Here is a 21679-nt window from a genome sequence, read left to right on the forward strand (position 1 = left end):
TCTTAGGGTTTTGACTAGCTACTGAGCGGACGCCAGAAGCCTGAGAACAACTAGGAAAGACGTTTAAACCCGGCCACCCGACGCACCCCAGTCCTCTCCCAGATCGCCCAGTCCATCTCAGGAGGCGGAGAGTCGTGGCGTCGCTAGCCTATCATCATTGCCAAGCTCAGCGGAGTCGATTCTTAATTGGCCAGTGTTAGGGTGACGTCACACTAGCCGCTCCGGCGAAGGAAGAGGACGCCATGATTGGTTGGCGCTGGCACGGCGGGCGGTGGAGGAGCCTGGCTAGTCTGGGTTTCAAACCGGTGCTGGGCTGTCTCCATCCATGTTTTGAGGCCGTTGGGGGCTGCGGAGGGCGGGAAGTCGGCTCAGTGGAAACCTGGCTTTGGTTCTAAGAGCCGTGGAATTGAGAAGAAGTGACCGGAAGTGATCTTGGGACTGACCGGAAGCGAGGCCTGGAGAGGAAAGGGAGAGTGGTTCCCGGGAGGGAGGGGATTTCCAGCGGAAAGGGGCGGGGGAAAGGTGCTAAAGCGGCGTGGGAGTGCCGGCTAGGCAGCGGGTCGCTGCTGCTGGTTTGTTTGGAAAACAGCGAGTGACCACCGCGAGCTCAAGGGGAGATCTCAAAAAGAGTGCAAGGAGTCCAGGGTTACCTCTGGACAGTCTGGAAGAGTTAAGCCAAAGGGCCCTCGTGCTCTAGAGACCTGGGTGCGGGGGAGGGATTTTGGAAGTAGGGGCAGCCGAGAGCCAGGAGCCAAGGGTACGGGAGGTTAGTTGTGTGGGCAGTGTGGGTGGGGCTTGGGGGTGGCTTGGTGGGTGCTGCGTGGGAGATCTTGGTTTGGAGTTTTCTACAGTCTTGCAGTCTTGCCCCGGTTGGGTAGAATCACGCTACTCGCCTTTGTACAAGAAACTGTCTCCTGGGGCAAGGAAGGAGCCAGAATGGCCTGGGCTCTGAAGCTGCCTCTGGCCGATGAGGTGATTGAATCCGGGCTGGTGCAGGACTTTGATGCTAGTCTATCCGGGATCGGCCAGGAACTGGGTGCTGGTGCCTATAGCATGAGGTGAGTGAGATTTTCCCAGACCCTGCACCTTCTGAGTAACAAAGGCAGGATAGAGAATAACGGGGGAGGAAAGAGGTGTGTTGAGTTAGAGAAGCTCTCCGCGGTTAGAGAAAAGGAACTTGTTTCTTTTTTGAGTGGTGAGCATTGTGGTAGAAATGGAAAAAGAGATTATGGACAGTGTCAAGAAGAATGGCTCTTGATTAGCAACCAAGTGAATATTGAGAGGCTGTTGTGCCAGTGTGGGTGATTTGGAGACTGTTGGTGTGTGTGTGTGTGTACGTACGTGTGGGTAGGTTGCACTGGACTTGTGTGAGTAAGAGGCCACATTGAACATGTGAGGTGTTTAGGGAGTTGGGACTTAAATGATAAATATTGGTTGACTGCTTTTGGGGAAGAAATGTGAGATCCTAAGTCCACACGTTTGTATCTTAACCAACTTTCAGGCTTTACTCAATTCTGGGGTTTCTGACTTTTGAAACATAAGCTGTGAAATGAAAAAGTGTCAACAAGAACTTTTAGATGCTTCTAGACCTTCGTGTATCAAGCCAAATGTTTATAATAAATAAAAATCTCCTGTGAAAGCAACATAACCTGCCATGTAATTTATTTGCATGCTTTAGCAACTTCGTTCCCCCAATATAGTTTGTTTCATTTAAAAGATGTGCAAGAGCCATGTCTGGAAATGTTGAAACATCTGCATCTTAATGTTTGATGGAATATAACTGGGTTTCCAAATGGATAATAAGCTTAATCTAAATAAGTGAGTCAAAGAAACTTTAGAATTTAGCACTTTTAATTAGGTTTATGAGTTTATAATGAGAGGATGCCTTTTATGGTGAAAGTGGGCAAATTTTGTATTCTGTTAGTGAGCATCTTTGAAAGTTATAAAAGTGAACTTCCTTTCTTTAACCCTGCTAAGTCAAAGTGAACTTTACTCATTGAAGTAAAATTATGAGTTAGAACTTAATACTTCATTTTCAGAAATCTTTGGTTACAGTTAGAATAATAAAGGCCATCCTTGAATACATATTTTAGTAATTTTCATGGAAATTTGAGTTCTATCATGCAATGCTCTTAGCCTTGAGAAATTTAATTTTGTCTGTTCTTGTTAAAATAAGTCTTACCATAAAAAGAGAAATTAACCTGGTTATGAAAGTTAAATGTCCTGACCCTGAGCTTGTGCGTCAGTACTGACATAATATTTGACAATTTATGGTGGTGTTTGTATAAAGATTACTACCACGAAAAGTTAAGTTTTGTCTAGGTTATCACAGTTAAGGATGGAGATAATTGAATATAGCTGTACTTGGTATAAAAATAGTTTAACATCATTAGCAAACATTTGGGTATCAACTATGTGCTCTCTCTACCATGTGACCTTACCTTACATTTATGAATGCTTTCCTATTCATACCCTGAGTGCTCCTCACATATATTAGTAGAATGCCTTGTATATTTACATGTTTGGAATTTTTTCCAACATTAAATCCACAATAGTTTTCAAACATCACTATTTTTTCTCAATAGCACAATGTGTAAAAAATGTTTTTCAAGTATTTTTTCTTTGTCCTCTTTCACCTTCCTCTTTTTCATGCACTTTGCTATTGTCATGATTCTCTTGTCTCTTACACACATTTAATCATTTGCATTAATTTGTGTTAAATAGATATTAGTTCTCAAACTGTAGTATTAGAGTCATCTGGAAACTTATAAAAAATAGTTTCCAGCATCCCATCTTTGGGGCACAGACTAAAAATCTGATTTTGTAAAAGCAAGTTCTTTGGTGATTTTGATTCACATAGTCCATGGACCACATTTTGAGAAACACTGATTGGAGGAGGTTTTATTCTCAAAGACAATGATTCTTTGCTCTCCCTTTTTCTTCTTTTAAGTAAACCTGAGGTTACTTTTCCTAAATCTTTGTTAGGGAAATGTTCTCGCTGACAGCAATTTTTAAAAGAATTTTTATGTGTTTATTTATTTTTACTGCTCTGGGTCTTTGTTGCTGTGTGAGGGCTTTTTGTATTACAGTTGGGGTGAGCGGGGCCTACTCTCTAGTAGCAGTGTGCTGGCATCTGTTTACCGTGGCTTCTCCTGATGCAGAGCTTGGGCCCTAGGGCACTGCAGGCCTCAGTAGTTTAGAGGGCAGGCCCGAGCAGTTGTGGCCCACGGTCCCTGCTACCCCACGGCATGTGGGATTCTCCCGGACCAGGATCGAATCTGTGTCCCCTGCACTGCCAGGCGGACTGCCAACCACTGGACCACCAGGGAAGCCCCAACAGCAGTTTGTTTTATAAAATATTTTCCTAACATATTTGTTTTCCTCTGACTTGCTTATTTCTACTGCATCTTAAAATGGTTTCATTTATACAGCTGTTGGTTTATACTTTATAAATGATTTACCTTAGTTGGATGTTTTGATTCTTCATCTGCCATTGCATTCATTAACTCTGTTATTTTCGTAAGTGGTCCTTTAATAGTCTCCATATTTTTTCCTTACATCTTAATACATGGCACACACTTTATAATTAAAATAAAGGAAGTTCCCTGAAAACATGCTGAATAAAAGAAGCCAGTCACAGAAGACTACATATGATTCTCTTTCTTGGGAATGTCCAGAATTGGCAAATCTGTAGGGACAGAAGGTAGATTAGTGGTTGACTAGATAGTTAAGGACAGGGAAGCCTGGTGTCCAGGGGGTCACACTGAATAATAGATCTTTGTATCAGTTTACTTATCCATTCAACTACTGAAGGGCATCTTGGTTGCTTCCAAGCTTAGGCATTATAAATAAAGCTGTTATAAACATCTGTGTGCAGATTTTTGTGTGCAGATGGTTTTCATCTTTGAGCAGATACCAAGGAATGCCATTACTGGATCATATGGTATGAGTATGTTTAGTTTCGTAAAAAACTGCCAAACCATCCTCCAAAGTGGCTGTACCATTTCGATTCCTACCAGCCATGAGAGAGTTCTGGTATTACTCCACACCTTGTCAGAATTTGGTGGTGTCATTGTTCTGGATTTTGGCTATCCTAAAAGGTGTGTAGTGTATACTTAACTTTTTCAAGATCTGCCAAGCTGTTTTACACAACAGCTGAACCATTCTGCATTCTCACCTGCAATGTACAAGGGATCATATTTCTCTGCATCCTCATCAATACTTGTTTTCTGCGTTTTAAATGAAAGTCATCCTAGTCAGTGTGAACTAGGATCTGATATTTGTTTTGTGTTCCCTTGATGACCATGATGTTGAACATCTTTTCATGTGCTTGTTGGCCATTCATATGTCTTCTTTGGAAGAGGGTCCTTTGTGAAAGTGAAAGTTGCTTAGTCGTGTCTGACTCTTTGCAACCCCATGTGCTATACAGTCTATGAAATTCTCCAGGCCAGAATACTGGAGTGGGTAGCCTTTCCCTTCTGCAGGGAATCTTCTCAACTCAGGGATCAAACCCAGGTCTCCCGCATTGCAGGCAGATTCTTTACCAACTGAGTCACAAGGGAAGCCCATTTGAGTCCTTTGCCCAATTTTAAATTGGGTTGTTTTCACATTGTTGGGTTGAAGAGTTCTTTGTGTATTCTGATTACTAGATCATTAGGCTTCCCAGGTGGCTCAGTGGTAAAGAATCCACCTCCTGTTGCAGGAAATGTGGATTTGATCCCTGGGTGGAGAAGATAGATGCCTGGGAGAAGGAAATGGCAACCCAGTCCAGTATTCTTGTCTGGAAAATCCCGTGGGCAGAAGAACCTTGCAGGTTACACTCGAAGGGGTCACAGGAGAGTCGGGCATGACTTATGGACTAAACAGCAGCTACAACAAGATTATTATCAGGTGTGTGGTTTGTAGGTACTTTCTCTAATTCTGCATGCTGTCTTTCACATTCTTGACAGTGTTCTTTGATTCACAAAAGTGTTTAATTTTTAAAAAATATTTATTTTTATTTATTATTTTATTTGACTGTGCTTGGTCTTACCTGCAGTATGTAAACTGTTAGTTGTAGGAAGTGGGATCTAGTTCCCTGACCAGGGATTGAACCCAGAACCCTGCATTGGAAATCCAGATTCTTAGTCATTGGACCACCAGGAACGTCCCCAGCTGTGTTTACTTTTTATGAAGTCCAATTTATTCACTTTGTTGCTTTATGCTTTTGATGTCAGCTCTTAAGAATCTGTTGCTAAATTCAAGTTATGGCCAATTACCCTGTGGTTTCTTCTAAGAGTTTATAGTTTATGCTCTTATGTTTAGGTTGTTGATCTATTTCGAGTTAATCTTTTAATTTTTTTTTAAAGGTTTTATTTATTTTTATTTTTTTAATAGAAAATTATTTAATTAGTATATATGTGTTCCCCATCCTGAACCCTCCTCCCTCCTCCCTCCCCACACCATCCCTCTGGGTCGTCCCAGTGCACCAGCCCCAAGCATCCAGCATCGTGCATTGAACCTGGACTGGCATCTCGTTTCATACATGACGTTTCACATGTTTCAATGCCATTCTCCCAAATCTTCCCACCCTCTCCCTCTCCCACAGAGTCCATAAGACTGTTCTATACATCAGTGTCTCTTTTGCTGTCTCGTATACAGGGTTATCGTTACCATCTTTCTAAATTCCATATATATGCGTTAGTATACTGTATTGGTGTTTTTCCTTCTGGCTTACTTCACTCTGTATAATAAGCTCCAGTTTCATCCACCTCATTAGAACTGATTCAAATGTATTCTTTTTAATGGTTGAGTAATACTCCATTGTGTATATGTACCCCAGCTTTCTTATCCATTCATCTGCTGATGGACATCTAGGTTGCTTCCATGTCCTGGCTATTATAGTGAGATAGGGGTCCAGCTTCATTTGTTTGTATTTGGATAGCCAGTTGTCCCAGCTATTTGTTCGTTTCCATGGAATGTTCTTTGTAGTCCCATTGAAAATCAAGTGGCCATTCTTGTAAGGATTTATTTGTGGACTCTATTCTGTTCCATTGGTTGATATGTCTTTTTGCCAGTACCACACTATTTTGATTACTGTAGCTTTGTAAAAAAGCTCTGAAATTGGGAAGTGTGATTCCTCTTATTTTGTTTTTCTTTTCCGTTATTGTTTTTTTGCTCTTCAGGGCGCCTTGTAGTGCTATACAAATTTGAAGGTAAGCCTTTCTGTTTCTGCAAAACAGGCCATTGGAATTTTGATAGGGATTTCATTAAATCTATAGATAGCTTTGGGAGTATTTCCATCTTAATACCAGGTTTATCAGTTCATGAACATGGGGTGTCTTTCCATTTATTTAGGTCATCTTTAATTTCTTTAAGCAGTGTTTTGTGGTTTTTAGTGTACAAGTCTTTCACATCCTTGGTTAAATTTATTCCTACATATTTTACTCTTTTAGAGGTTATTATGTGCTTAGTTGCTCAGCTGTGTCTGACTCTCTGTGGCCCTATGGACTGTAGCCCACCAGACTCCTCTGTCCATGGAATTTTCCAGGCAAGAATACTGGAGCATTCCCTACTCTGGGGGATCTCCCTGACTCAGGGAATTGAACCCGCATCCCTTGCATCTCCTACAAATGGCAGGCAGATTCTTTACCTCTAGTGCCACCTGGGAAGCCCTGGAGGTTATTGGGACTGCTATTTTTTCACTTAGCATAGTGACTTCAAGGTTGTTTTCAATGTTTCATGAAAGGATGTTGAATTTTGTCCTGTGCCTTTTCTATCAAAATGATCATATGGGGTATTACATTGTGATTTCCTTACCTGAACTATCCTTACACTTCTGAGATAAACCTCACTTAGTCATAGTTTAGAATCATTTTAATGTACTATTGGATTCAGTTTGGTAGTATTTTGTTGGGGATTTTTGTGTCTTTATTCATAAGGGATATTGGTCTGTACTGTTCTTGTATCCTTTTCTGGCTTTTGGTATCATACACTGTTAGGAAGTGTTCCTCCCCCCTTTTGGGAAGAGTTTGAGTTAGAATAGTGTTACAGACTTTCCTGTTGGTACAGTGGATAAAAATCGCCTGACAATGCAGGGGACATGGGTTCGATCCCTGGTCTGGGAAGGTTTCACAAACCATGGAGCAACTAAACCCATGCGCCACAGCTACTGAGCCCATGTTCTAGAGCTCACAAGCTGCACCCATCAGTCCTGAAGCCTGCACACCTAGAGTCTGTGCTGCACAGCAAGAGAAGCCACTGCAGTGAGGAGGCTATTCGTCTCTAGAAAGAGCAGCCCCTACTCACTGCAACTGTGTCTTTGTGTGCTTTATAATTTAAAACAGTGGAAGTGCAGTTGATTTATAATATTGTGTTTGTTTCTGGTGTGCATCAAAATGATTCAGTTATATATATATATATATATATTTCAGATTATTTTCTATTATAGGTTATTATAATATGTTGAATATAGTTCCCTGTGTAATTCAGTAAATCTTTGTTGCTTATCTATTTTAAGTATAGTTTGTATCTGTTAATTGCATACTCCTGATTTACCCCTCCTTCCTCCCTTTCCCCTTTGCTACCTAAAGTTTGTTTTCTTAGTGAGTCTATTTTGTATATAGATTTATTTGTATTATTTTTTAGATTCCACATATAAGTGATGTCATATAATATTTGTCTTTGACTTATTTCACTTAGTATAATATCCCACAGGTTCATCCATGTTGCTGCAAATGGCAGTATTTCATTCTTTTATGACTGGGTAATATTCCATTATAATATATATGTATATATATAATATTCCATTATTTTATATATTTTTTGATATATATATGTGTGTGATATATATATATCACATCCTCTCAAACCAATCAATCATCTGTTGATTGGTACCTGAGTTCTTACCATGTCTTGGCTTTTGTAAACAGTGCTGCTATGAAAATTGAGGTACATGTGCTTTTTTGAATTGAAGTTTTTTTCTTTTCTGGATATATGTCCAGGAGTGGGATTGCTGGGTCTTATGATAGTTCTGTTTTTAGTTTTTTGAGAAACCTCCATCCTCTTTTCCATAGTGGCTGCACCAATTTATATTCCCACCAACAGTATAGGAGGGTTCCTTTTTCTCCGTACCCTCTCCAGCATTTATTGTTTATAGACTTTTTGATGACAGCCATTCTGACTGGTGTGTGGTGATGCCTCATTGTAGTTTTAATTTTCATATTCTCATAACTAGCAATGTTGAACATTTTTTTCATGTGCCTATGTGCTTATATGCTTTGTAATTTTTTGTTGAGAACTGGACATTTTGAGTATTATAATATGGTAACTCTGGAAGTCAGATTCTGCTCCCTCCCTAGAGATTACTGTTGTTACTGAATGAAAGCTGAAATTGTCTATTTGTTTAGTGACTTTTCTAAACTTTTTTTGTAGAGAGTATATTCATTGCTCTATATAGTCAGTGAAGTCTCTTCTGTTATGTCATTATGTCCACCCTGTCAGTGACTTGACAAAGATTTCCTTAAATGCCTGGATCCAATAAGAAGAGAAAAGGGGGGGAAAAGAGTGTTCTTTCTTTAAATCTCGTTGTCTCATTTTGCTAGGGAAGCTACTTCAGCCGTGGGGGCTGAGACAGTGGTGAGCCTCTTTGCCAGCTCCTCAGCAATCAAAACCAGTGATCAAGACACAAAACTCTGGGAGTTCCCTCGTGGCCTAGTAGTTAGGATTCTGAGGCTTCTCTGCCATGGCCCAGGTTCAATCCCTGACTGGTGAAATAAGATCTTACAAGCTGAGCAGGGTGGCAAAAAGGAAAAAAAAGACACATAACCTTGATTTTTGGAGACAAGATCCGTATCGCACATCCTAGCACCAGCAAGCTACAGTAGGATCTTGGGCTATTTATTGTTCCCACTGCTTCCTGCCATGGGACTGGGAGCTAAAAAATGATAGGTGCCATGCCAAGTGCTGAAATTAACTAAAACTTAGCAGCCTCTTTCTTCATCAAGCCTCCCTTGGATGCTGAAAGTGTTGACTAGATTCCAGAGTTTCAAAATAATTGCCTCAGGCATTTCTTGCCAGCTCAGTTCTTTTGGTGAAAGACCAATTCCTAGAGCTTCCTACTCTGCTATCTTCCATGACCCCTGTCCTTAATCTACAATAGCCTTTTAATTGGTTCAACTCTGTTTCTGACTCTGCACTCACCACCATCCCCCAACCTAATCTGTTCTCTACACTGAAACTTTTGTAAGTGTGTGGGTATTTTGTTCATTTAAATAAAAAATAATTTCAGACTTGTGAAAGATTTGCAAAAACAGGCCAAGAATTTGTACATAGCCTTCACCCAGATTTCTTAAATGTTAATATTTACTAAATTTGCTTTTGTCTTTCCCCATCTCTCTTCACACACCTGCAGTTATTTTTTTCTGAACTGTTTCAGTTCAGTTCAGTTCAGTCGCTCAGTCGTGTCCGACTCTTCCTGACCCCATGAATTGCAGCACGCCAGGCCTCCCTGTCCATCACCAACTCCCGGAGTTCACTCAGACTCACACCCATGGAGTCAGTGATGCCATCCAGCCATCTCATCCTCTGTCGTCCCCTTCTCCTCCTGCCCCCAATCCCTCCCAGCATCAGAGTCTTTTCCAATGAGTCAACTCTTCGCATGAGGTGGCCAAACTACTGGAGTTTCAGCTTTAGCATCATTCCTTCCAAAGAAATCCCAGGGCTGATCTCCTTCAGAATGGACTGGTTGGATCTCCTTGCAGTCCAAGGGACTCTCAAGAGTCTTCTCCAACACCACAGTTCAAAAGCATCAATTCTTCAGCTTTCTTCACAGTCCAACTCTCACATCCATACATGACCACTGGAAAAACCATAGCCTTGACTAGATGAACCTTTGTTGGTAAAGTAATGTCTCTGCTTTTTAATATGCTATCTAGGTTGGACATAACTTTCCTTCCAAGGAGTAAGTGTCTTTTAATTTCATGGCTGCAGTCACCATCTGCAGTGATTTTGGAGCCCCCCAAAATAAAGTCTGACACTGTTTCCACTGTTTCCCCATCTATTTCCCATGAAGTGATGGGACCGGATGCCATGATCCATGTTTTCTGAATGTTGAGCTTTAAGCCAACTTTTTCACTCTCCACTTTCACTTTCATCAAGAGGCTTTTGAGTTCCTCTTCACTTTCTGCCATAAGGGTGGTGTCATCTGCATATCTGAGGTTATTGATATTTCTCCTGGCAATCTTGATTCCCGCTTGTGTTTCTTCCAGTCCAGCATTTCTCATGATGTACTCTGCATAGAAGTTAAATAAGCAGGTTGACAATATACAGCCTTGACGTACTCCTTTTCCTATTTGGAACCAGTCTGTTGTTCCATGTCCAGTTCTAACTGTTGCTTCCTGACCTGCATACAGATTTCTCAAGAGGCAGGTCAGGTGGTCTGGTATTCCCATCTCTTTCAGAATTGTCCACAGTTTATTGTGATCCACACAGTCAAAGGCTTTGACATAGTCAATAAAGCAGAAATAGATGTTTTTCTGAAAGTCTCTTGCTTTTTCCATGATCCAGCGGATGTTGGCAATTTGATCTCTGGTTCCTCTGCCTTTTCTAAAACCAGCTTGAACATCAGGAAGTTCATGGTTCACGTATTGCTGAAGCCTGGCTTGGAGAATTTTGAGCATTACTTTACTAGCATGTGAGATGAGTGCAATTGTGCGGTAGTTTGAGCATTCTTTGGCATTGCCTTTCTTTGGGATCGGAATGAAAACTGACCTTTTCCAGTCCTGTGGCCACTGCTGAGTTTTCCAAATTTGCTGACATATTGAGTGCAGCACTTTCACAGCATCATCTTTCAGGATTTGAAATAGCTCAACTGGAATTCCATCACTTCTACTAGCTTTGTTCGTAGTGATGCTTTCTAAGGCCCACTTGACTTCACATTCCAGGATGTCTGGCTCTAGGTCAGTGATCACACCATCGTGGTTATCTGGGACATGAAGATCTTTTTTGTACAGTTCTTCTGTGTATTCTTGCCACCTCTTCTTGAACTGTTTAAGTTGCAGATATGATGCCCCTTAACAACCAAAATACTTCAATGTGTCATCTTTTGAAACAAGAAATTCTCTTACATAACCACAGTACAATGATCAAAATCAGGAACCTGACTCTGACACAGTGCTATTATCTACCTATGAAACTTTTTCACTTTTGCCAATTGTCTCAGTAATGTCCTTTATAACAGAGCAATATCCAAGATTATGTGTTGATTCAGTTGACTTGTCTTTCTTGTCTTGTTTAATCTAGAATGGCTCCAGAGTCTTTCATTGTATTTTCATGGCACTGACAATTTGATTAGTACAAGCCAATTATTTTGTAGAATATTCCTCGATTTAGGTTTGTTGTTTCCTTATGCTTAAATTCAGTTTATACACTTTGTTGTTTAGGTGCTGAGTCATGTCTGACTCTTCTGTAAGCCTGTGGACTGTAGCCCGCCAGGCTACTCTGTCCATAGGATTTTACAGGCAAGAATACTGGAGTGAGTTGCCCTTTCCTCCTCCAGGGGATCTTCTCGATCCAGGGTTCGAACCTGAGTCTCCTGCATTGGCAAGCAGATTCTTTACCACTGAGCCACCAGGGAAGCCCTCAGTTTATGCACTTTGGGTAGTAATACCTAAGAAGAGTTGACTCATGGTAAAAGACCCTGATGCTGGGAGGGATTGGGGACAGGAGGAGAAGGGGACGACAGAGGATGAGATGGCTGGATGGCATCACCGACTTGATGCACAAGAGTTTGGATGAACTCCGGGAGTTGGTGATGGACAGGGAGGCCTGGGGTCGCAAAGAGTCGGTGACTGAGCTACTGAACTGAACTGAACTGAACCTAAGTAGTGATGCTGAGTTCTCTGTGTATCATGTTACATTGTTGTTTTTTAGTTGCTAAGTTGTGTTTGACTCTTTTATGACCCCGTGGGCTATAGCCTTCCAGGCTTCTCTGTGTATGGAATTTCCCAGGCAAGAATACTAGAGTGGGTTGTCATTTCCTTCTCCAGGGGATCTTCCCAGGGATCAAGTCCGTATCTCCTGCATTGGCAGGCGGATTCTTCCCCACCTGGGAAGCCCCATCATATTACATAGCACATGCTTGATTGATTCTATTCCTGGCAGTGTCAACTTTGGCCATCTCGTGAAGGTGACGTATACCAATTTTCTTTTTTGGAAATTTATTGTCTTTTGTAATTGATAAATATCTTGTGGGGAGATTCATTGAGACTATGTAAATATCCTATTACTTTTCAAACTTTTATCTATCAATTTTAGTGTTTGCTGCTAAGTCACTAAAGTCGTGTCCGACTCTGCGACCCCATAGACAGCAGCCCACCAGGCTCCCCCATCCCTGGGCTTCTCCAGGCAAGAACACTGGAGTGGGTTGCCATGTTTATTCTTGCCTTAATCAGCTATCGTTATGATGGTTGCTAATAGATGATTTTCTAACTGTGCCTTTCCTTCTAAATATGTTCATTGGTTTTGTATGAAAGAGCTTTTCCACATACACGTACCCCTGTGTTCATAGAAGCAGTATTTACAATAGCCAAGACATGGACACAACTTAAGAATGTCTGACAGGTGAACAGATAAAGAAGATATGGTATGTGTGTGCACAGTGGAATATTACTCAGCCATAAAAATGAAATAATGTCATTTGTGGCAACGTGGATGGACCTAGAGATTATCATACTAAGCAACGTGAGTCGGAGAGAGACAAATACCACAGGATACCATTTATATGTAGAATCCAAAATATGACACAGGTGACCGTAGCTACAAAACAGAGGCAGACTCACAGTGAGCAGACTTGTGGTTGCCAAGGGGAAAGAGGCAGGGGGAGGGGAGTGTTAGGAGTTTGGGATTAGCAGATGCAAACTGTTCTATATGATGGGTAAGCAGCAAGGTCCTACAGTATATATAGCACAGGGAGCTGTAGTCAGTATCCTGTGATAAACCAGAATAGAAAAGAATATGAAATATATATCTGTCTCACTTTAAAAAAAAATAACCTTTTACTTCTTATTTTTATCAATGTAGCCTCGTTACTTAGTAGATTGTAATCGTTTATTAATACTATCACAATATATTTTGATCAGTTCCAGATTTGGCTGGAGGAACCCCTTCAAATTGGCTCCACATAGCAGCCTTTTAAAATGAAAGTCTTGTAACAAGCCTTTTGTCCTGATGTAACTATTGATAGCATCCTCCTTCACTCACCCAGGTGTCCCTGTGTGAATGGTAAATTATATGATTGGCTTCCTTGAAATGTAGATCAGATTGTGCTACTTTTCTCCTAAAAACTCTCCAGTGATTCTGCATCTCACTTTGAATAGAAGGTTCAGTTCTGGCATTGTTCCACATGTGGTGCCTCAGTACCTTGTCCATATGGACTCTTCCCCTTGCTGCTGAGCCCAGCCACATCTAGCCATCTTACAGTCCCTCAAATGCTATGCACACTCCCACCTCTGGGCCTTTTGTATCTGCTGTAACTCCTCCTGAGATAAGACTTATACATTCCTCACTTCCTTTAGGTTTCTGCCTACATGTCACTTTATCAGAGAGGCCATCTCTCACTACCTTCAAAGAACATAGCAGCCACCTCCTTCCTCTCACCAGCACTCTGCCTTCACTAGTCGTTTTTGTCTTTTCCCCAATACCTGATGAGTTATTATTTGCTTACCTCTTTCTCCAACTAGAATAAATGCTCCTTGAAGGCAGAGACTTTGTTCTGATTTCTGCTGTATCCCTAGTACCTTAGCCGCTAAGTCACTTAAGTCGTGTCCGACTCTGTGCAACCCCACAGACAGCAGCCCACCAGGCTCCCTGGTCCCTAGGATTCTCAAGGCAAGAACACTGGAACACTGGAGTGGAGTACCTTAGAAGAGTGTCTAAAAAATTGCTGATCTATTGAGTGAATGTACTGAACGCACTCTCACTCTTTTTTGTTTCAAAGGCAAGTTCAGTTCAGTTGCTCAGGTGTGTCTGACTCTTTGCGACCCCGTGAACTACAGCACGCCAGGCCTCCCTGTCCATCACCAACTCCCGGAGTTTACTCAAACTCACGTCCATTGAGTCGGTGATGCCATCCAACCATTTCATCCTCTGTCATCCCCTTCTCTTCCCTCCTTCAATCTTTCCCAGCATCAGGGTCTTTTCAAATGACTCAGCTTTTTGCATCAGGTGGCCAAAGTATTGGAGTTTCAGCTTCAACATCAGTCCTTCCAATGAAAACCCAGGACTGATCTCCTTTAGGATGGACTGGTTGGATCTCCTTGCAGTCCAAGGGACTCTCAAGAGTCTTCTCCAACACCACAGTTCAAAAGCATCAATTCTTTGGCGCTCAGCTTTCTTCACAGTCCAACTCTCACATCCATACACGACCACTGGAAAAACCATAGCCTTGACTAGACGGTCCTTTGTTGGCAAAGTAATGTCTCTGCTTTTTATATGCTATCTAGGTTGGTCATAACTTTCCTTCCAAGGAGCAAGCGTCTTCAAATTTCATGGCTGCAGTCACCATCTGCAGTGATTTTGGAGCCCCAAAAAATAAAGTCAGCCACTGTTTCCCCATCTATTTGCCATGAAGTGATGGGACTGGATGCCATGATCTTAGTTTTCTGAATGTTTAGCTTTAAGCCAACTTTTTCACTCTCCTGTTTCACTTTCATCAAGAGGCTCTTTAGTTCTTTACTTTCTGCCATAAGGGTGGTGTCATCTGCATATCTGAGGTTATTGATATTATCTGAGGCCACTGTTTCTCTCCATTGACACTAATTTTTGTTCTTTTTTGTTGTGCTGCTTTTCCAGTACTGTTTACTTTCACTTTTTCCCCCTTCAGCTGTCTTCTGAATCTTCATCTCTTTGTTTTAAGAGTTGATCCCGCTCCTTTCCTTTCCCCTTCATTCTGAGTCTCTTATGATGGACAGTGTATTTCAATGAAATCCCTCTATTTGTCACAAAATTTATCCACTACTTTTTAAAAAATGACCTCACTGTAAAAATACAAAGAAATGACTGAGCATGTTTATCTTCAAGTTCGGGATACTCTTGCCTCTGGGAGTTGACTGAGGGATATAACTGAGGAATAATCAGAGGGCTTTAACTATAAATACTCTATTTCTGAAGCTAAGTGGTGTATACACAGGTATTGGTTGTACTTTTTTTTTTTTAACCTTTTTATATGTCTGAAGTACTGCATAATTGGGGGGGGGAAGTCTCTACTGCATAATCCGTTGCTGGCTAACTTCCCACATCTTTTAAAATTGTCCTATCCCATTTGTTGGTTTTGTTCCTAAAGGTCTGTAGATGTTTCTTTTCTTGCCCTCTTATAATTCTAATGGAAGTTGACCTACAACCCAATAATGTTGCCATTCCTCACTTATCCCACTTGTTGCATTCCTTTTCTTTCTTCCACCTCCTCTTATCTCCTGCCTTTATCTACCTTGTTGGCAGTAGTTTCCAACTGTAGCCAGAGGTTGACTCCTACTGTGCATCATCGGGCTAGAATCTGGGAGAAAAATTCATTTTGGACTTTTTTTTTTTTAATCTTTATTGAATTTGTTACAATATTGTTTCTGTTTTATATTTTGGTTTTTTGATGTTGAGGTATGTGGGATCTTAGTGCCCTGACCAGAGATGAACCTGCATCCTTTGTAGTGGAAGGCAAAGTCTTAACCACTGACCACCAGGGAAGTCCCCTTTTGGGACTTTTAAAAGTTATTTTTAAAAATAATTTTATTTATTTAATTTTAATTTTGGCTGCTCTGGTTGGTGCAGCAGGCTTTCTCTGGTTGTAGCTAGCGGTGGCTACTCTGCGTTGCGGTGCGCCGACTTCTCGCTGTGGTGGCTTCTTTTGCTGTGGAGCACGGACTCGAGGAGAGCGGGCTTCAGTAGTTGCAGCATGTGGGCAGTTACCCCGCAGCATGTGGAATCTGCCCAGACCAGGGATCAAACCCGTGTCCCCTGTGTTGGCAGGTGGATCTTAACCACTGGACCACCAGGGAAATCCTCACTTGGGACTTTGGATACACAAATTGGTGTTCTGACTTTCCTTTCATCACTAGTCTTTATAGTAATTTAAAATATATTTTGATCATCATCTTTTGTCTTTATTTGTATAGCTGGTATCGTCTCCCAATTTATGGCTTGTAATTTCATTTTATGTGTCACTGGTTCCAAAGTTTTTAATTTGGTGTATTATAGTTTATCAATCCTTTCCTTTATGGTGTATGATTTTAATGTCTAAGAAATTCTTCCCTAGTCTAAGGCCATGGAGTTATTGGTTTTTTCTGGCTGTGCTGGGTCTTCGTTGCTACGTGAACTTTTCTCTAGTTTTGGAAAGCAGTGGCTACTCTGGTTGCAGTGCACGGGCTTCTCATTGGCTGGGCTTCTCTTATTGTGGAGCACACTCTCTTGGGGATGCGGGCTTTAGTAGTTGCAGTTCCATGGCTTGAAAGCACAGGCTCAGTAGTTGAGGCACATGAGCTTAATTGTCCCAAGGCATGTGGGATCTTCCTGGACCAGGAATCAAACCCATGTCTCCTGAACTGGCAGGCAGATTCTCTACCACTGAGCCATAGTGTTATTCTTTTTTATTGTCTTCTAAACGTTTTACATTTTTGCTTTTTACACTTAAACCTTTAATCCATTTAGATAATTTTTTTTTTTTTTGCCACACCATGTGGCTTGCAGGATCTTAGTTCCCCAACCAGGGATTGAACGCAGGCCATAATAGTGAAAATGCCAACTCCTAACCACTGCACTGCCAGGGACCTCCCAGAATTGGTTTTTTAAAAATTGAATTTTGTATTGGGTGTTGATTCAATTTCATTTTTTCCCATGTAGATATCCAATTTTTCCAACAATTATTAAAAAGTTCATCCTTTCTTCACTGATCAGTGATACCAGCTCTGTCATAAAGTAGATTTTTGTATATGTGGAGTCAGTTAATGGGTTCTGTATTCTGTTAGGTTAATTTGTCCATCTGAAGCAACACCATGCTATCTTAATGACTAAAGCTTTGAAATAATATTTGATATCTGACAGGGTAAATCTCTTTTATGTTTTTTCTTCTTAAGGAGTATCTTGGCTATTCTTGGTTTTGCTAATTGATACAAATTTTAGAATCAGTTTGTCAAGTTGAATCTGTTGGGATATTGACTGGGATTGAATCTGTAGATCAGTTTGGGAAAAATTGACATCTTTGAAATATTCAGTCTTTCAGTCCTTGAACATGCTGTAACTCTCTGTTTAGGTCTTGAAGATTGCATAAATTTGAAATGTTTCTACTTTCATTACTGGTTTAGACTTTCATTATTTTTACCCAGACTGTTGCCTTAGCTTTGAACTGATCTCCCTATCTTTTTTTTTTTTTTTTGCGCCATGCTGCGTGGCATGCAGGATCTTAGTTACCCAACCAGGGAGCAAACCTAAGCCACTTGTAGCAGAAGCTCGGAGTCTTAACCACTGGACCTCCAGGGAAGTCCTCCTGATCTCCTTATTTCTAGTCTCTTTTTACCAAGAGACAGTCTACCACAGTGAGATCTGGAACTAGATTTAGGAGTTTGAATTCTGGGTCTCTCAGGATTGGACAAGTTACTTAACCTCTGTTGCTATGATTTAAAATAAAAATAATAATAATAATAGTACCTACCTCATGAGGTTCTTATGAACATTAAAAGAATTAATACATATAAAATAATTAAGACAATGTTAGACAAGCAGTAAATGCTCAATAAATGCTAACTTATTGCTTTGATTTAAATTCTAGTGTCTAACTTCAGAGCCTGTCTTCTTACTTCTTGTACTCTACTGAAGAGAAGATGAACGTAAGATACGTTTTACAGAGAAAAATTCATAGGACTTGTTAATGGGCATGAAGATAAGGGAGAAAGTATCAATCTAGGATGCCTTCAAGTGTTCTAGTTTGAGCATTTTGATGAATCATTTGCCATCTGGGACAAGGAGGAATAGAGGGTGGAGTGGTAGGGTGGGAAGGTTTGGAGGAAGATCGAAAGTTTGCATTTGGACCTGGTTCATTTGATATCCCAGAGAGACATCAAAGAGGCAATATTAGATACGTATTTAAATATGGGATCTGGAGTTCAAAACAGAAGTCTGGACCTAGGTGTGTTCGGGAGTCATCAGATTACTGTGATATTTAAATATATGGGAATTAAAGAGATCATCTGGGAGTGTAGAAAGAAAAGAGCCAAAATCACATCCTGAAGTTTTATGGAGGAAGAGGGGTTGCTACAAGGCAGTTGAGGAGGCATTGCTGGTGAGGTAGGAAGAAAATTAGGAGAGGATTTAGGAGGCCAGAGAGGAGAGTAGCTACTATAGGAGTTAGAGCTCTGTTGAAATGCTGCTGAAAGTTGAAGTAAAATGAGCCCAGAGAAGTGACAATTGAGTTTGGCTACATGGAAGTCATTGGTGGCCACGACAATCACTTTTTATTAGGAGTGAAAGCGTAACTGTCGTTGTTTGAGGAAAGAATCAGAGATGAGAAAATGGACACAATATATATAGATAATTTTAGTTGTGAAAGGTACTGAGAAGTGTAGTAGTAGTTGAAGGGCGATGTGGGTAAATTTTTTTTTATGAATGAGAGCTAGTCAAACATGAATATATGGAACAGTCTTATGGACTCTGTGGGAGAGGGAGAGGGTGGGAAGATTTGGGAGAATGGCATTGAAACATGTAAAATATCATGTATGAAATGAGATGCCAGTCCAGGTTCAATGCACGATACTGGATGCTTGGGCTAGTGCACTGGGACGACCCAGAGGGATGGTATGGGGAAGAAGGAGGGAGGAGGGTTCAGGATGGGGAGCACATGTAAACCTGTGATGGATTCATTTTGATATTTGCAAAACTAATACAATTATGTAAAGTTTAAAAAAAAAATAAAATTAAAAAAAAAACATGAATATATGCTAATGGTTATAATCCAATAAAAGGCGATTGATGGTACATGCATGGGGACAGTCAAGGGAATAACGTTTTTAGGAATTAAGAATACATGGATTCTAACTCCATGGGTAAGGATTAGCCTTTCCCAGTGGAAAGAATTTTGCCTTCATTGTATCAGGAGGAAAAAAGATGGTTTCAAGAGTAAGTAGGTTTGTAGGTTTGGTTGTTAAAGATGCTTAGAAATATTGCATGAAAGATTTAATTAGTAAAATTGTGTGTGGAGAGGCAATTGTAAGTAACATGGAAATACTCAGAAACTCTTTGCAGGAGTATAGATAGCCAAGTGCTCGATAGATTTTTTTTTTAATTTGTATGTATTTATCGGCTGTACTGGGTCTTCGTTGTTGTGCGGGCTTTTCTCTAGTTGCCGAGAGTGGGCACTGCTCTCTGGTCGCAGTGCACGGGCTTCTCATTCCCGTGGCTGCTTCTCTTGTTGCCGAGCACAGGCCCCAGGACACACGGGCTTTAGTGGTTGCGGCTCGAGGGCTCGGTAGTTGCAGTTCCAGAGCTCTAGAGCACAGACTCGATAGTTGTGGTTTAGTTTACTCTGCAGCATGAGGGATCTTCCTGGACCTGGGATCAAACCTGTGTCTTCTGCATTGGCAGCAGGATTCTTACTGCTGAGCCACCAGGGAAGCCTGTCAATAGAGATTTGATAATAAGTGATAGAAGCATTTTCTGGACTATTCATCCACAAGTATAACCCAGTTGTGTTTGCTGAGTAGCCTGGATTTTCTAATGGGATTATTACTCTTCCTATTATTATTGTTGTGGGACTCATTTAAACAATATTTATTGAGTACCTACTATGGCCAGGCCTTGTTAACACTAGGGTGACAAAACAAATGAGGTCTTTGCACTCTTGGAGCTTGCATTCTTATGGGAGGAGTAGTAAATAGGTAGGTATATAGTAGGTAAATAGATAGGTAGACAGACAGACAAGGTAGTGTCTTGATGAAAATGCATAGAATCTAGGTAGAGTGACAGGAATGTTTCTCTGTAGACGTGACATTATAGCAGAGATCTGAATGGTGCAAAACAATCTGGAAGTTTGGTTTGTGGACAGAGGAATCAACTGTTGCAAAAGCCCTGAGTCCTTTTAGTGAAATCAGTTCATTGATACTATCATTCTGTTAGTAGGACTTGCACAAATAGCCATGTGTAGAGAGCTGGTGTGCATCACCTTAAGAAATATCTTTGGAGCACTGAATAGGAGCTCTTGATTACATTTTCCTCAGGACTGTTTTAAACAAATGCAACTTTATGCCAGGCATTGAGTAATAATAAAGAAGGATAAAACTTGGATAAAATTTGTTTACTGTTTCTTTGCTGCCTGAAATGGTGCCAGGCCTAAAATGCTCACAAAATATTGAAAGAATGGATGAATAGACTTAGATTTATATTTGCTATTTTCTAGCCATTTAACCATGGGCAAATGTTTTTAACATTTCAAATTACTTGATCAGTTTCTTCCACTGGCAAATAAGGAGAGGGACACAGTTGCTCCTTGTGTGGATTAAATGCTAATTGACATGTAAAAAATCAGTGGTGGTAGTGGAGTTAGAGCAAGGGAAAGGAGCTTTATTTTGTCAGCTGGAATTGTTAGAAGAGGGAGAAGAGAGATGAGAAGTATAATGAGAGATGAAACTGAACAAGTAAGCTGGATCCAGTTTGGAAGGGCCTTGAGTGTCCTGTTGAGGAGCTAGTGTTTTATCAACATTTCAGTGGGAAGCCTCTGAAGCATTGTAAACAGAGTAGTGACATTTTAGATCTACATTTTTAAAGGTTACTCTTGACTGTAGATTGGGGGATAATGATAAAAAGCTAGGTATCGTTCCTGAAAAGGATTGAGGCTTAGTGAACTGGGTGTCTTCTGCATATCCTTAGAACTGCAATTTAATTCTCTCTCTATCCATAGTGTGTATCCATCTATCTACATACCTACCTATCTACTGTCTGTCTATAAAAGAAAGGGAGCAAAAGCAGTTCTGCCTTGATTGCATCATCAGGCCTAACTTGGGACATTTCCAGGGAATATGTGGCCCTTTTAGTAGAAAAGACCTTCATCAAAGGTGTGGTCTGAAGGAGAAGGCAGAAATTTTTCATAAGCCTTGCCACTGTAAGCATAAAGGGGAGAGAGGTAGCTAAAGTCTTTTGGCCATTTCGTAGGATAAGTATTCTGATACTTTTAGGATTTCCCCAAAAGTTATTAGTGGTTAAAGCGTTAACAAACAGGAAAATGTCTGTCTTTCACCGCAGAGAGGAATGGGGGACTAGCTAGGCTTGGTAGTGGGAACGGAATGGGCAAGGAATAAGAACCCCAGAAGTGGTGAGTGATGCTTGCTAATGAAAAGGGAGGGAAGTCTAACTACAAACAAACAAAGAAAATCAAAAGAACTGGGAGACATTTGGGACCTGAAAAGAAGCTTTGAAGTTTGGCAATATAAGGGGCTCAGTGTGGTTTCCCTTAGTCACAGGAAAACAAACAAAAATGTCTTCACAGATAGGTCATAATGTAATGCTAGATATCAGATCTTTGAGTACTGAAAGTGGAGCTCTGTTTTTTATGTCAAAACTGCCAGATTCTCTGGAATATATAACCCATGGTTGTCATTCATCTTCTAAATGGGAAGAGTCAGTGATTTCAGAAATTTAATAAAAGAGCCTGGTACTAATGATGCCACAG

The 21679-nt window shown here is 40.8% G+C and overlaps 1 protein-coding gene across 5 annotated transcripts in view; it reads left to right on the forward strand.

Annotated features, from left to right (window-relative positions):
* The first annotated feature begins 218 nt into the window (after positions 1-218).
* TFCP2 (transcription factor CP2) overlaps positions 219-21679 on the forward strand; it is a 53169-nt gene continuing 31708 nt past the window's right edge. For 2 of the 5 annotated variants that reach the window (XM_019960554.2, XM_019960556.2), the window contains exon 1: positions 220-1058. In XM_019960554.2, the coding sequence (XP_019816113.1) occupies positions 937-1058 (122 nt within the window). In that variant the 5' untranslated portion in view covers positions 220-936. Of the gene's footprint in view, positions 1059-21679 lie in introns of all 5 variants that reach the window. The other 3 variants (XM_019960552.2, XM_019960553.2, XM_019960558.2) reach the window with 2 other exon arrangements.

The sequence above is a fragment of the Bos indicus genome, chromosome 5, assembly GCF_029378745.1.
Source record: "Bos indicus isolate NIAB-ARS_2022 breed Sahiwal x Tharparkar chromosome 5, NIAB-ARS_B.indTharparkar_mat_pri_1.0, whole genome shotgun sequence".
In the NCBI taxonomy this organism is placed as follows: domain Eukaryota; kingdom Metazoa; phylum Chordata; class Mammalia; order Artiodactyla; family Bovidae; genus Bos; species Bos indicus.